The 17,071-nt window shown below is 43.4% G+C and overlaps 1 protein-coding gene and 1 pseudogene across 12 annotated transcripts in view; both read right to left on the reverse strand.

Annotated features, from left to right (window-relative positions):
• LOC110536820 (protocadherin gamma-A5) overlaps positions 1–17,071 on the reverse strand; it is a 57,438-nt gene that overhangs the window by 21,833 nt on the left and 18,534 nt on the right. For 2 of the 12 annotated variants that reach the window (XM_036937223.2, XM_036937222.2), the window contains exon 1: positions 11,513–15,438. The exons of 8 other annotated variants lie outside the window; for them this stretch is intronic. In XM_036937223.2, the coding sequence (XP_036793118.2) occupies positions 11,513–13,915 (2,403 nt within the window). In that variant the 5' untranslated portion in view covers positions 13,916–15,438. Of the gene's footprint in view, positions 1–2,510; positions 4,448–11,512; positions 15,439–17,071 lie in introns of those variants that run through there. 2 more of the 12 variants (XM_090192036.1, XM_021622496.3) reach the window with 1 other exon arrangement.
• Positions 14,584–15,807, reverse strand: LOC118937649 (protocadherin gamma-A10-like; annotated as a pseudogene).

The following is a 17,071-nucleotide window of genomic DNA, read 5'->3' on the forward strand; positions in this document are numbered from 1 at the left end:
GCATGCAGGTCGCCGTTCTCAGAGTTTATGTAGACCAAAGAGGACAAGGCCGAGCCTTGCACCTCAACATCCAGGATGGAGAAGGAGAGGTGGGCGTTCTGGGCGAGGTCCTGGTCGAATGGAGTCACAGTCAGGATGAGAGCACCATGGGCATTGTTCTCCGCTATATCAACAGAGTAGGAGGACTGGGAGAAGAGGGGTCGTTGTCATTTACACCTGGAAGAGCGACCACAATGGACTGTTGTGCGAGGGGGGGAGCCGGAGTCTGTGGCTGTCACTGTGATGGTGTATTCAGTCACAGCCTCTCGGTCCAAAGGGCCATCTGTAACCAGGGCATAGTGCTCCTCAGAGGGGGTATCAACCAAAATTAAAGATCAGAGGGAATGCGGACGTCAACCTCCCCATTTCTACAAGTGATGAAGGCTATAACAGTGTCTGATTATACGTCCTCCTGGACCACTTTAGATCATGCATTTATGATTATCTTTGGGTTGTTGTCGTTCTTGTCATTGATTTTGACTTGAATGTGACAGGAGCCTTCCATGGCGGGGGCTATGGCATGCACAGTGATGTCATAAATGTCAGCCATTTCATACTCCACCTCTCCTTTCACTCGGATCAGTACTTACTAAAGAGTTAAGATATCTCCCCATTAAGACCAGAATCAGAGCCAGATGCCCTGAGTTTAGTCAATAATGTGCTTGGTGGAGCGTTTTCCAACAAACTAGCTGTTTTCATTAGCTGGTCAAGTACTGGAGCATTGCCATTGACATCTAGTATATTAATAAGAACAGAAGGAGTCTCTGATTTCTCAGGTTGTCCACCATCTACAGCCGTAAGAAGCAGGTGGAATACTGAGTGCAGCAGGTGGAATACTGAGTGCAGCAGGTGGAATACTGACTGCAGCAGGTGGAATACTGAGTGCAGCAGGTGGAATACTGACTGCAGCAGGTGAAATACTGTCTGCAGTAGGTGGAATACTGACTGCAGCAGGTGGAATACTGACTGCAGCAGGTGCGAATACTGACTGCAGCAGGTGGAATACTGACTGCAGCTGGTGGAATACTGACTGCAGCAGGTGGAATACTGAGTGCAGCAGGTGGAATACTGACTGCAGCAGATGGAATACTGAGTACAGCAGGTGGAATACTGACTGCAGCAGGTGGAATACTGACTGCAGCAGGTGGAATACTGACTGCTTTTCACTGTCCAGAGGTTTCTCCAGTAATAACTCGGGGGATTTCCTGCCATCACTTTTTTATTCAAATTTCAATATGAACAAGTCGTTAGGACTGAGGATGTATGTGCGTAATGAGTTCATGTCTACATCTAGATCCGGTGTGCTGACCAAACGAAACCTAGTGCCCGTTGCGGTAGCCTCAGACACTTCAAGATAAATATTTTTTGATGACAAAACCGTGTAATTCCTGAGGGTTTTGAAAAACAAGTTGAACAGTAAGAGAACATGGCAACGTTAATACACAAAGACGTTCTCTGTCCATAGTTTGTTTGATTGCTAAAACTCACGTTCACGTCAAAGTACTTGGCAAAAGATTCAGAGACAACTTGTGGGTTTCCGTTCACATGAATTAGTACGCCGAGGCCCAAGTCCTTCGCTATGTCCCGACAAAGGCCCCCGGTTTTAAATCCTCCAATACGGGATAAGAAAGTTCAGCAGGAAGTGATGCGCTGTATAAAGCGGAGAGGAGAGCCAGAGCACCGGCCATCCCAAGGCCTTTCTTCTTGTCTCCAAAACTCAGATTGTTCAACTCCTCATTTCGGGGAAATATCCTATTTTATCATTGAACCACGCAGTAACAAAAATAACGCTCCAAGAGCTACAATTACTTTCAAATATGATAATTTAAAGGAAATAAAAAAGAAGGTAACACCGATTCCCTTCCACGCGCAAGGGTCCTGTAGCTTCTGAAAGGACACTTTTTCAGAGGAGGTGCCTGGGTCTCCAAACAAAGGCAGGAAACTCTCCAATTGCAGGATGCGACTCTCAATAGTTGGGCCACATCCGCTACACACGCGCGTGCAGGCGAACACATACACGCACAAGTACACACACACACACACACACACATCAAAACGTGTTATGTACACTGAAATAAAAGATGAATAGGCACAAATAAAAATGAAAGGATGAGGGAGGTAATAATAATAGACAATACAACTTTATCTTCGTTTTCTCTTGGTCTTACGGGAGAAAAAAATGTGCAAAAGCTTTGATAAATCTGGTAAAACTTTTTGCCACCAGGAGACAAATTCAATGAGTCCCCACAACTAGAAACTTAAACAATATAGATATTATTATATAATTGCCACGAAAGTAACAGTTTTCGTCAATTGAGTCATTCAATAAATATTTGAAATTGACGCAAACATATGCGCAAAGTAGGCTACCACATTGATAAATAAATAACATTGCACTGTCCCAATTCCTATGAAAAATTGAGGGATGAGTACTGGCTGGATGTCTAGCACTTCGTTCAGTCTATGCTCACCTGCTGGCTCTCGAATGTCCACGTACTATCAGGTAAAGATGCGTCAAGCACGATTAACATTTCCTTAAAGTCAATGGTGCTGCTGGGCTTAACGAGGGTGAAGTCACTGAACTCTGACATTGGAGAGAGACACGACCTAAATGATTGGCCTCCCAGAACCTCCACATACTTAATAGGGCCATCAGAGTTGAGCTGGATCTGCAGGTTTCTTTTGGGATTCTTGTATCCGTCAGAGTCAGCCCATCTGATACAGCAACTCGAGCTGCTCCTACTGTTTCTAACGCACTTCACCACTAAGATGAGAAAACAAAAAAAAGACAAGACGGACACTGACGCCAGAGAGATGATCAAATAAAAGGTGAATTTACTGTTTCTCCTGATGGGCTCTGCTGTTTTCTGGCGGTATTCCGATATGGGCTCGTGTAGCCAGTCCTCTAACAGTATATTCACTGTGACTGTGGTGGACTGGACCGGCTCCCCATTGTCCCTCATCTCTATAAGCAGCCTCTGAGAGGAGTCATCCTGCTCTGAAACAGTGCGTTTTGTCCTCACCTCACCTGTGTAAAGATCCACACTGAACAGAGACGAGTCTGTGGCCTCTGCCAGCCTATAGGAAATCCAGGCATTATGGCCCGAGTCTGCGTCCACTGCCGATATCTTAGTGGCGAGATGGCCTGCTTTAGCGGACCGGGGCATCTTCCGATGGGAGACAGAGGCCATGACAGCGGAGGGGTAAATAACAGCGGGGGCATTGTCATTCTGGTCCATGATACAAATATGGCGTTGCTGCTCAGAGATGGAGAGCCGTGATCCTTTGCCTCTTGCGAGTGCATGCTGTAGATGCTGCCGTTATCGGAGTTTATGTACATATAGGAGGAGACTGACACGTCTTGTACTTTAGAGTCTAATATAGAATAGGAGATCTTGGCATTTTCACCCATGTCTGTATCAGAGGCGGACACTGAGCGCAGGATAGATGCCGGGGTGCCATTTTCTTTAACATAAACAGTATACGAGGGCTGGGAAAACACTGGAGGGTTATAATTTACATCTAAGATTTCCACAGTCACGGTTTTCTTTGTAGATAAAGGTGGGTACCCTGAATCAACTGCGGTTATGACAACATCATACTCCGGGAACGTCTCTCGGTCTAATGGGCCGTTGGTCAACAGTGCGTAATGGTTGGAGACGGAGGGCTTCAGGGTGAACGGTGAGCCCGGTGTCATGATTAACTTTACTTTGCCATTCTCACCACCGTCTAAGTCTTTAGCGCTAATCAATGCAATAACCATTCCAGGGGAAGAATTCTCCGGTACTGGACTGGTGAGTGAGGTTATAATATTTTCAGGGGCATTATCATTAACATCAGCAATCTTTATCTTTATACTGCATTGTCCCTCCATTTGTGGATTGCCTTTATCTTTTGCCATCATGTCGAATTTATGCAAATGTATTTGTTCATAATCAAGCTGCCCTTTGATAGTTATATCTCCAGTATTAAAATCAACATCAAGTAATGACATTATTGTATCGGGGGTTTGGTCTGCAAAGAAATACTCGATCACTCCATTTAGTCCTTGGTCAGAATCAGTTGCTCTGACGTTTAGAACCGTAGTGCCAACTGGTGTATTCTCAGCGACAGATACATCATAAAATTGTATTTCAAATTGGGGTGCGTTATCGTTAATATCTAACACTATGACCGTGATTTCAGAGGTGCCAGATCGTGCAGGATTCCCCCCGTCTACAGCGGTGAGCACGAGCTTATGAACTGCCTTCTTCTCTCTGTCTAATGAAGTCTTTTGCACAAGCTCTGGTATTTTTGTGCCATCTTGGGTCTTCACATTTAACAAGAACGTATCATTATCACTGACACTATAGGACCGTAAGGAGTTTGAGGCTACGTCAGGGTCATGTGCGCTTTCCATTGTGAATTTCGCACCTGCAGTGATAGACTCAGCTATTTTGAAACACCTTTCATTTGTAAGGAAACTCGGAGAATTATCATTTAAATCCTGTATATCGATGTCAATGCGATGCAGCTGTAAGGGATGTTCAACGATAACCTCCAATGGTAACATACAAGGGACGCTCTCTCCACATAACTCCTCTCTGTCTATCCTCTCATTGACAACCAGTTCACCCTTTTCCAAATCCACACTGAAATACTAGTTACCAGCATCAGAGGCTATCCTTAGTTTACGGTCATAAAGCTCAGGTATTCCCAAACCAAAGTCCTTAGCTATATTCCCAACAACAGAGCCCACGTTCAATTCCTCAGGTATGGTGTATCGAATCTGTGACTCTATTGTATTCCACAGGAGAACATATTGATACATCCAGAACACTTGCCACCTCAAAAGGCCACGAATACTCATTGTCCTTTGTTCCATTCAGTCAGTCTCCTGTTCGCAGGAAATACCATCACACAATATGGAAATAAAAATTATTCACGTAAACATTTCCACGAATTTCAAACAGACTGTGTTTTGTTTCCAGTCAGTGCATGATTAGCTCCCACATCTGAGCATTGTAGAGCATTGTAGGCTAAGGGATGAGATGCTGAGGCTAAGGGGAGGGAGTAGATCCCTTTGTATGGCTCTACACAGTATTGGTGCAAAAAACACTCTGCTACAGACCAATCACTGGTTCACTTGATCTTAAAGGCACACTATGTTTACACTGGAGAAGAACGCTTAAAACACAGAAACATATGAGCAGCACAATGTATTCACTCACAATAAAATATGTTACTTTGATTCAGAAGTAATAAAGGTGCTATTTTACTAAACAGATGTGGTAATTCTATAAATGCTTAATTAAATAATAAATAATGAATGCAAATATAGGCCTATATTATGTTTGTTATCATTAATAGTACTATTATTAATATTATTATTTTAGCAGAACTGTATCCTTTTAAGCCCTCCGTTTACTTTCTGCCGTCGTGTGGCAATGAGAGTGAAGCACAGAGTGGTGTTCTCATAGCGCGTCATAAGGAGCAGGAAGCCAGTCTCGCTCATCCCCGCAGTAGCCTGCTCAATCTGAACGGGAGGGGGGAGTAACGGGCTGGGAATGAAAGGATCGTGAGAGAGGGAAGTGAAGAGGAGGATAGAGGTTTCACGCACACATACACGCACACATGCATGCACACGAACACACACACACGATTTAGTAGTGTGTATTTACATAGCGGTAGTACATACACTGAGTGTATAAAATATGAAGAAAACATACACTTTCCATGACATAAACTGACCAGCTGAATCCAGGTGTAATCTATGATCCCTTATTGATGTCACCTGTTAAATCCACTCCAATCAGTGTAGATGAAGGGGAGGAGAGGTTAAATAAGGATGTTAAAGTCTTGAGACAGTTAAGACGTGGATTGTGTATGTGTGCCATTCAGAGGGTGAATGGGCAAAAAAAATATTGAAGTGCCTTTGAACGGGTATGGTAGTAGGTGCCAGGCTCACCGGTTTGAGTGTGTCAAGAACTGCAACTCTGCTCTGTTATTCACGCTCAACAGTTTCCCGTATGCATCAAGAATGGTCCACCACCCAAAAGACATCCAGCCAACTTGACACAACTGTGGGAATCATTGGAGTCAACATGGTCCAGCATTCCTGTAGAAAGCTTTCGACACCTTGTAGAGTCCATGCCGCAGACGAATTGAGGCTGTTCTGAGGGCAAAGGGGGGTGCAACTCAATATTAGGAAGGTGTTCCTAATGTTTTGTACACTCAGTGTATTTCATTACTTTTCTAATTTGCCTATCTAACTGATTGAGGAAGTATTTAGCAAAGATAATGTAAATCTGTGTCTTTAGGCTATATAGATTTGTCCTATCTGTGTCCTTAAACTATGTGTCACAATATCAATTTGTCCACACTGATTTTTAACGACAATAGGCTACAACCAGGGGACATAGATGATCTAAATCTCCCTGGAAACTGCGGGAGCTCGAATTGCAGTTAGATGAAAATAACGTTTAAATTATGAATCATGCTCATTAACCATTTCACAGTGTCATGTAATATGGGCCAGGCCGACAAAAGATAAATATAGTCGTATTTCACACGATGATCAGAGGCAGAATAGGACCCACTGCTGCAGGACAACATTATTCAATCCCTGAAAATAGGTATGGCTGAGGCAGAAAGGAGACCCAAACGCGCTGCACAGACCGAGCGGAGCATTTCAGCACCACGCGGGTGGACAGCGTCACACACGCGGACGGCTCACGCTGGTGCATGAGGCAGACAACAGGCAGCACGAGAGTTGCATAAACAATGCGCTCCTGTTTCCTCTCACTGGAATGGAAAACACGAGCTAACTGAAAATATACTTTCTTAGATAAACAGCTTGGTAGCATTTCCTGAGGAAGAATACTAATTTAAATGGCCCCAAACCGCTATGTTCAAGGAACTGCGTATATATATATATATGTCTGCAGTTCATGCCACCATTTGTCACGTGACCAGATACTTCTTTATCATTCATGAGTGGGGCCTCAATAGCTGAATACATAAACAAGATGTAAAGCCCCTTCTATGGTACATAAAAATAATGATTGAATGGTCCTTTACCCAAAGAAAGATGTGATTGATACAGGTACCAACACATTCATTACATATATTTTAATTTATCTCATACACTGCTCATGGGAATGTTCTCTCTTCCTTTCTCAGTAATGAGATAATTCAATGTCAACCAATAATAAGATGGTCAAAATCTGTAGGACTGTTTGTGACATATTTATGATGAACAGTGCTGATCTTTCCCTTTACAACTCATACTTGTGTGTTAAACATGATTATTTTGCATGTTATGTTGGTCTAAGCGTGTGTGTGTGTGTGTGTGTGTGTGAGAGAGAGAGAGAGAGAGAGAGAGAGAGAGAGAGAGGGAGAAAGATAGAGAGGGTGACAAGAGAGGGTGAAGAAAGTTGGAGAAACAGAGAGAGATAGATAGTGAGAGAGATATAGAGGGGGATACAGAAAGAGAGGGAGACAGAGAGAGAAAGAGAGAGAGAGAGATACTAGTGTTATCTTCATGTTCCCCTTATGCTTCATGAGTAGGGCCCTGAGGTTTCCTGGTCAGGTCCCTTTGTCAGGGAAAATTCAGGGGCCTATAATCATGAGGTTGGTGCCTGAATGCCATCCAGGGAAACACAAGCATGTTTACCATAACCAAAGAAAAACGTTTGCTATTACCAAACACAAAATATACTGTATCTTATAATATGTCAGCAATTATGCATGTTATTTGTATTGTTTTGCTGTGTTTGGTCCTTACAATAGCTAACAGAACATGGTTAGATATGCAAGGGTGTGAATATCTCTGTAATCCACTAGTGAACAGAGGAGAGTATGTTTTTGTAATAAATATCACAATCTTCACAAACACCTGCACCAGGAACAACACCATCTTCACTGAGGGTAATATACCCGCAGACAAAAAGATAGAGAGTTTCAGACACACATTTCCCTCTCCTGCTGACCTTGCCCTGCCCCACTGCAGGTTAGGGCTGGTGAAGACTGAAACATGGCCCATGGCAGGGGTTGCTTCCCAGTGCCTTTCCACCAAACACCCCGCAGAGGTTTAGCTGCACCCCCCCACGCCCAAAAATTCTTAAGGAATGGTACAGTCTTCACCATGACTCGGCCAGTCGTCATGGCAACACATCCCACCTCTCCTCCTGAAAATGAATATGTTATTGCTTCTGTGTTGTAGCGAAAGGGTGGGGTGGAAGACTGTCTGAGAACTGTCTGAGAACCACACACAGAGAAACACATTCAATTCGAAGGATTGAGCCAAAGGGAAAGGCTGCAGTGCAAATTAAGTGTTGATGGGCTGTGTGCAGTGTATGTTCATAATTAAAGATGAGCATAGCACACTTTCATTGCATTCTAACTCTCTGTTATTACATATAGCTCAGGAAAATCCAAAGCTATAAGAGTAAAGCCAGAGGTCTACTGTCAAACACAGTCTCTGTAAGGACAGGGTTTACTGTGGACAAGTGTTCTGTAAAAACACATCTAGTCTATAGCTCACTGTATTAAGCTGTGGTGTTGAACCAAGCTAGAGGGCTATGGGGAGTAGAAATGGATACGGATGTGACATAGTCAAAAGCTTTTTGTTACCGGAGAGAGATTGAGAAAGACAAAATAGAGAAACAGATTGAGTGAGTTAGTGAGAGAGACAAAGAGAGAGTGAGAGGGGGGGGAAGAGAGCAAGATAGACTTTCTAAACGAATAGATCCTGTGACTTCGTGTATCTAGGTGTATGTAAGCATATACAGTACAGTACATCTAATCTGAAGAGAATACTTTGATTGAACTGAAGAGGAACAGAAGCGAGTGCTGCAGTGAAACCTGCCTCCCACAGCCTTCCTCCTACTGCTGCATGATGAACAACAACACCTCACTCCCTCCCTCTGCCTCCACACAGTGTGCTCAGCACCACTAATACACAACCCAGTCACTTGCTGGTAAACAGACAAATACACACACACTGAGGACCCCCAGGTCCGATACGGGAAAGTGAGTGCTTGTGATGATGTGAAGGTCTGAGAGAAGGACAGAGATATAAACAAGAATACGATTGCATGTAATTACAGGTGTATGGTTGTATAAGTACATTGGAATATTAAATAAGTGCAACAGTGTAATGGGGTTAGGACAGATTGGTTGATGGATAGTTACAGAGGAAACAAAATGGAACACAACATAGTGTTTCATCACTCACAAACTACACACAAGTCCAACTGGGTCAGTTTTGGATTGTGAAGCAATTAAACAGGCCAGTGCAATGAGAATATAGTCAGGACAAACAGACTACAGCCCACTTCCTAACATCATGGTGTTTTGTGTAACTGTAGGAGTATGCAGGCAGCTGGCCTGAGTGGCATGTCACACAAGAAGTTAGGGGTAGACTAAATGACAGAAGAGATGTGGCTCTGCTTGTCAACTCTCTCTCTCCATGTCTGTTTGTCTCTCTCTATCTCTGTCGCTATCTCTGTCTCTATCTATGTCTGTCTCTCTCTGTCTCTATGTCTGTCTCTTTCTTTCTCTATCTCTGTCTCTGTCTGTCTGACTCTCTCCATCTCTGTCTCTGTCTGTCTGTCTGTCTCTGTCTGTCTGTCTGTCTGACTCTGTCTGTCTGTCTGTCTGTCTGTCTGTCTGTCTGTCTGTCTGTCTGTCTGTCTGTCTGTCTGTCTGTCTGTCTGTCTGTCTGTCTGTCTGTCTGTCTGTCTGTGTCTCTGTCTCTGTCTCTGTCTCTGTTGCTCTTTCTTTGCACTTGCAAATGCGCTAGCACAAGACCATCATGTGTATTATTTACAAGTCCTCCACCGTATAACCAACATTTCTTCTGTCAGGAATCTGCAGCACTTGTTGTTTGCAGAGTGTTACCATGACAACCTGCATGTCCTTAAGGTGAATCTTTCTGGGATGCTGGAGAGGAGAGTTAGTGACTGCGTCACACAGCTCTCTCTGTAAATCTTGAAGTCACCTGAATACAACAACCAATACAGAATAACTAAATCTGCTGTTCTCGTGAACCCAACAGCAAACATTCAGGGACAGGGACCCTAACATGAACATAACCACAAACACTCAATCACACAACCATAAAACAAGTCCTAAGTTTTTCTAACACATCTAATACCTCAGTATCTATGCAGGATTCTGTGGTTAAACAGGAGGCAAAGATGTGACGCTGTTGCTGGCGGATATCAGGCAGATGATAAATCTCTCTAACTCTCACTAACATGCTCTAATCTAAAAATCCTTACAACCTGTCAGCCATTACTACTGTGACTGACAAGTAGTGACCTAGGTTACAGACAGACAGACAGACAGACAGACAGACAGACAGACAGACAGACTCATTCTGAATACAGAGCCGGTGCAGTGTTTATACAGGCATGAGTGTAACACTGCTGTGGAACGAAGCCCAGAGTCTGATAGAAGAGACTTATAAGCCCATTACTGCAGTATGTCAGATTATTAGAGTAGTGTGTGAGCGGGAAAGTGGGTCAGTGTGTCCAAGTGCTATGGTGTTTTACAGAGAGAGAGAGATGGAAGATGAGAGAAAGAGGGGCAGGAGAGAGAGAGAGAGAGAGAGAGAGAGAGAGTGCGAGAGAGAGGGAAGATCAATGGGAGAGAGCAAGGAGAAGGCTCCTCAGAACAATGACTTGATAGTATTAGCAGTGAGTCAGTCAGGTCAGTCGATCAGTCAGGTCAGTCGATCAGTCTGTCAGTCAGTCAGTCAGAAGAGACCTAAGGAAACTGATACTGTGAGTTTATAACATGCTCTTTTAACTACACACCTGCGGGGTAAATAAGAAGGGAAAAGAGTAATCAACTGAGGATCATAGTCACGGTGTTGCAGTGTATATCAGGAAAAAATTATAACAGGTTAACACAGAATCATGACATCACAGGCTGCCTGATGATGAGCCATCTGGCCTCACTAATACCTCTACATTTACAGACACTCTTATCTAGAACAACTTACAGGAGCAATTAGAGTTAAGTGCCTTGCTCAAGGGCACGGCGGCAGATGTTTCACCTAGTTGGTTCAGGGATTCAAACCAGCAGCCTTTCTGTTACTGGCACAACACTCTTAACCACAAGGCTACCTGCTGCCCAAATGCCCTTTAGGTACTGATAGGCCAAGCTGAGATGAACACAGAAACCGATAACACTCTAGTCAGCACCATGTAGTGCCTTCACTGATATATAGTAGGAGAACCTGTTACACATTATAAAGGTAAAGGTCTCCAAAGATACATTGTGTGTATCTGCACCCCTTCATATAGATAGACAGACATTACACAGATTGGAAGAGGGTCAAAGTGTGCTTGCCTGTAGTCCAGCCACCAATACAACATACCACAGTTTGGACCATGCTACTAACATCTTTCAGTTGTAAATGTTATCTTGATCAGAGGCAAGAGAATAGGGTGAATGTATGTGAATGTATGAGGGGGGGTCTCACCTCTCCATCAACATCAGCATCCTCCTGCTCTCTATTTTCTCTCTGCATTGTCCCCATGCAACTCACATCCACCAGTGTGTTCTGGCTATAAGGCCTCGCAAACTTCACATTACTCATCCTAGAGTCAGTGGTTCCACACACCTCATAGTTGTATACACGCTGTAGGGTTCCCAGGGTTCCGTCTGGGTAAACGGGAGGGTAAAATGGGATAACTGGGAGGTTTGCTGCAGATTTATAGAATAATCGATTCTGTCTCCATCTGTAGATTTTTACTGTGACAATGGCAATGATGGAGAATATGAACAGAACCGAGACCACAGCCAAGGCCAACACCAGATAAAAAGTCAGGTTGTTGTCATATTCCCTGTCCACTGTGATGTCAATGAATTCTGAGAGTACTTCAGGGAAGCTGTCCGCCACCGCCACGTTCACATTGACTGTAGCTGATCGAGAGGGCTGCCCGTTGTCTTCCACTACAACAGTGAGCTTTTGTTTCACTGCATCTTTATCAGTGACCTGGCGTATGGTTCTTATTTCTCCATTCTGTAGGCCTATTTCAAACAGCGCTCTGTCTGTTGTTTTCTTCAGTTTATACGAGAGCCATGCATTTTGTCCAGAGTCCACATCAACAGCCACCACTTTAGTGACAAGATAGCCCACATCTGCTGAACGAGGCACCATTTCAGCCACCAGAGAGCCACTCGTCTGCACTGGGTAGAGAACCTGAGGCACATTGTCGTTCTCATCTTTTATGAATATGTTTATAGTCACATTGCCACTCAATGGGGGTGAGCCTCCATCTTGTGCTTTGACATTGATTTTGAAAGATTTGATTTGCTCATAATCAAAGGGCTTCACCGCGTAAAGGACCCCACTGTCGGAATTTACTGTCAAATATGCGGAGAGTGGAGCCCCGTTTAAACTTCCATCCTCAAGGAAATATGATACCCTAGCATTTGATCCCCGGTCTGCATCTGTAGCGCTCACAGAAAAGAAAGACCGGGAAGGGACATTGTTTTCAAACACATAGGCATCATAGCTTTCTTGGGGGAATTGGGGTGAATGGTCGTTCACATCCGATATCTTTAAACTGAGTGTCTTTTTACTTGAGAGCGGCGGACTGCCTCCATCTACTGCCGTGATTGTTATATTATACTCTGCTGTTTGCTCTCTGTCCAATACAGATTCTGTCACCAGATTGTAATAATTTGATAAAGATGATTCCATCTTGAAAGGAAGGTTGTTATGAATGGAACATGTTATCTCTGCATTTTCCGTGGAATCAAGATCCTGGATGTTAATCATGGCTATAATAGTGCCAGGGACCGAGTCCTCGGGTAGGGCACTAGAAAATGACATGACGGTTATTTTCGGGATGTTATCATTAATATCAATAACATCAATAACGACGCTACATGAGTCTGTTAAGCCACCATGATCTTTGGCTTTTACCTTTATTTGAAATTGTTTGTTCTTTTCATAATCTATATCCCCTACTACTTTTACCTCGCCTGAAATCGGGTCGATTGTGAATAGCTCTTGAATACTTTTGGTGGCATGCTCAAAATAATACTCTATATTGATGCTAGATCCCTCGTCTGCATCTGTTGCACTTACTGTGGTAATCAATGTGCCTTTCGCTGCATTTTCTGGAACAAATGCTTTATATGTAGCTTGGCTAAATGCCGGGGCATTATCATTTGCATCGAGAACGACGATGTGAATTTGAACTGTTCCAGACCGCTGAGGGTCTCCACCATCGACAGCAGTTAAAGTCAAATAGTGATGCTTTGTCTTTTCTCTGTCCAGAGGTTTTTGAAGTACCATCTCTATGTGTTTACGGTCATCTATGCTACCTTGAACATTAAGATTAAAATGGTCTGTGGGGTTTAACATGTATTTCTGAAGTGCATTTTCGCCCACGTCTTGGTCTACCGCGTTTTCGATAGAGAAACGAGCACCAGGTACGGCTAACTCGCTGATTTCCAATTCAATTTCTCTCTTCGGAAAGACGGGGCTATTATCGTTGATATCTAGTACTTCAACTGTAACTCGAAACAGTTCCATTGGATTCTCTAATATCACATCGAAACTGAAGCTACATGCGGGCATCTCCGCACATAGCTGTTCCCGGTCCATTCTCTCTTTTACCAACAATTGTCCTTTCTCTCGGTCCAGCCCTACGTACTCACTGTCGCCCGCGCTGAAAATCCGAGCTCTCCCGGCTACGAGCCGTTGCGGGTCCAGTCCCAGATATTTTGCTATATCTCCAACAAAGGATCCCAAGGTCATTTCCTCCGGGATGGAGTAGCGGACCTGCCCGGCCACAGGGTAAACTGAGAACGCGCAAACCACGAACACGCACAACGGCCACTCCAAGAGTCTGTTCTTTCTCATTGCCATTTCACGACAAAAATCTGAAGCCAAAGCACAATATTAAGGCTGAAAATAAATTCTAGAATGTATTTGACAAGAATCCAGTAAATGTGGCGTCCATTAACTGAACAAAGAGCAGTTGGACACCTAATGTACAGACAAGGGTCCTTACTCTCTCGTCTGGAGCTCCACTTTACTGTGCTTCTGTGGGTTTCTAAACGCATTATTGTGGGAGGAACCACGGTGTGATTGTGTTTTATATTACATGCGACCCATAGCGGCACCTAGGGTTCAAACAAAGTATCGCAATACTAGAGAAATTAAGGTTTTGGCATGTAAATGTATCACACTTAAAAATACCGAATAAATGTTGACGTGAGACATTTAGATATTTCGTAATACAAAATTCACCACCATAGTGTCATAAAATATTTGATAAGAATGTGTTACAGGAATAGTTTTGAAGATAAATAAGACAAAGATGCAGTGGAGCGCATACAAAGACATGCGTAATGACAACGCTTGTGCTCACACGAACGCAGAGAGATAAAGAGAGACAGAGCAATTGAGCGAAGAGAGCATTAGACCGAAAGAGAGGGAGACGATGGTGAGAGAGATGCATCAACACCCAACAAAGCATATAAAAACAACCCTGATCAGGAGTAAATATTAATTTCAATATGCCCTCTCACCTCTCAATCGATATCAGCATCCGCCTGATCTCTCATTTCACTCTGCATTGTCCCCATAGGACTCACGTCCACCAGTGTTTTCTGGCTATAAGGCCTCGCAAACTTCACACCACTCATCCTAGAGTCAGTGGTTCCACACACCTCATAGTTGTATACACGTTGTAGGGTTCTCAGGGTTCCGTCTGGGTAAACGGGAGGGTAATATGGGATAACTGGGAGGTTTGCTGAAGATTTATAGAATAATTTATTGTTTCCACCGGTAGATTTTCACAGAAATTATACCAATAATCGAAAAAATAAAAGCAGTGAAACCACAGCAAGTGCCAAAATTAAATAAAAAGTCAGGTTAACATTGTATTCCTTGTCGTGCGTAAAGTCAGGGCATTCTGAGAGCACTTCAGGGAAGATGTTAGCCACCTCCACGTTCACATTGACTGTAGCTGATCGAGAGGGCTGCCCGTTGTCCTCGATTACAACAGTGAGTTTTTGATTCACGGCATCTTTATCAGTGACCCGGCGTTTTGTTCTTATTTCTCCATTATGTACTTTAGTGACAAGATAGCCGACATCGGCTGAACGAGGCACCATTTCAGCCACCAGAGAGTTAGTAGTCTGTACTGGGTAGAGAACCCGAGGCGCGTTCTCGTTCTGATCAGTCATTAAAACAGTTAAAGTCACATCCGTGCTCAGAGGCGGTGAGCCTCCATCTTGCGCTTTAATGGCACAATCAAAGGCACGCACTGCATGTATAACGCCACTTTCTGAATTGACAGTTATATATTGGAATACTGAAAGTCCATCTTTGTATGAATCATCTATACAATATGAAATCCGTGCTGTGTTGCCGGTGTCCTTATCACTGGCTGTTAGTGAAAATTTGGAAACACCTGGAGAGTTGTTCTCCATCACAGAAGCAGTGTATGAGTGCCTCTCAAATAATGGTGCATTATCATTCACATCGAATATTCTCTATGTCTTGTTTGTAGAACGCAAAGGAAACCCCTCATCCCTTGCTATTATTGTAATATTGTACTCAGAAATCATTTCACGGTCCAACATCTGATCTGTGACTAAACTGGAGGATGATGACTTAATGTGGAATGGTAAATCCTGGTTGATGGAACATTTGATATGTCCATTTCTACCGGAGTCTAAATCTTTAACGTTCAACATTGCTATAACATTCTCTAAAGGTGCGTCTTCGGGTATCGGGTTAGAAAAGGGCATCTAAAACGTCGATCAGTTGTATCTGATAGACGCCCCCGATCAATTGCTTGCACAATTAGTGTATGCTGTTTACTACGCTCAAAATCTAATTGTCCAGTAACTGTAATTTCCCCTGTAAGGGGATCTACACTAAAAAGATCTGAACCGCCACTAGCATGTGAAAACGAATACATAATTTGGCCACGTGTCCCTTTATCTGAATCGGTAGAACTGACTCACAAAATCACGGTTCTTTTTGGAGAATCTTCGGAGATAGAGGATTTATAAAGCCCAGAACTGAAAACAGGTGCATTGTCAGTTGTATCTAATATTTTTATATATATTTTAACAGTACCGGACTTCTGTGGATTACCACCGTCCACAGCAGTTAACACCAAGGTATGTTGCTCAATCGTTTCACCGTGACAAGCATCGTTGCAAGCACCATCTCTACATATGTTCTTCCCTATGCGTGTGAATGCTGTTTCAGATCACTCGGTAGGAGAGAATATGTTTGAATGGAATTAATTCCGACGTCAGGATCCATAGCATTCTCTAGCGGAAACCTGGCTCCTGAAAGAGACCCCTCACTAATCTCTATTCGAATATCTTTATTAGAAAATACTGTAGTATTGTCGTTAATATCTAATATCTCTACGTCAATACGGAGAAGTTCAATGGGATTTTCAATAATTATCTGGAAATGTAATGAACATGGAGCCACTTGGGCACACAGCTCCTGTCTATCAATCCTCTCTTTCACAACCAGTCCCTTTGTCCACATTGATACCGATATACTCACGGTTATCCTCCGTAAAAACACGCGCTCGACTTGATTTGAGTCTTTTAACTTGAAACCCTAGGTCCTGAACGATATTCCCCACGAACGAACCAGTCGTCATCTCCTCGTGAAATGAATAGCGGAACTGGCAGTTCACAGACACTGAAAAACAGACTGAGAAAATGAGAAGATGCAATTGCCATTTCCGAATGGCGGATCCTCTTGTTCCACGAAAACAAAGAAAATGCATGTTTTTCTTAATATGCGTTGCACAGCTATCTAATATTAAAATCCAATAACACTCATATGTAGGCAAGTCAGCAAATCAAAATATATGTGCTACCTCTGTTATTCCAGTGACATCCGTTTTAGACAGTGTTCTCACTCTCCCAAAGCAAAGAGGATTGTGCGCATGTCACTGCGACTTTAATATCACCCACACTGTATAGGCAGGGACAAAATTACACTCGTGTATGCCTACTGCTGTACCGGTCAACAGCGGCA

Source organism: Oncorhynchus mykiss, chromosome 12 (assembly GCF_057628025.1).
Source record: "Oncorhynchus mykiss isolate SJ-2025 chromosome 12, ASM5762802v1, whole genome shotgun sequence".
In the NCBI taxonomy this organism is placed as follows: Eukaryota; Metazoa; Chordata; class Actinopteri; order Salmoniformes; family Salmonidae; genus Oncorhynchus; species Oncorhynchus mykiss.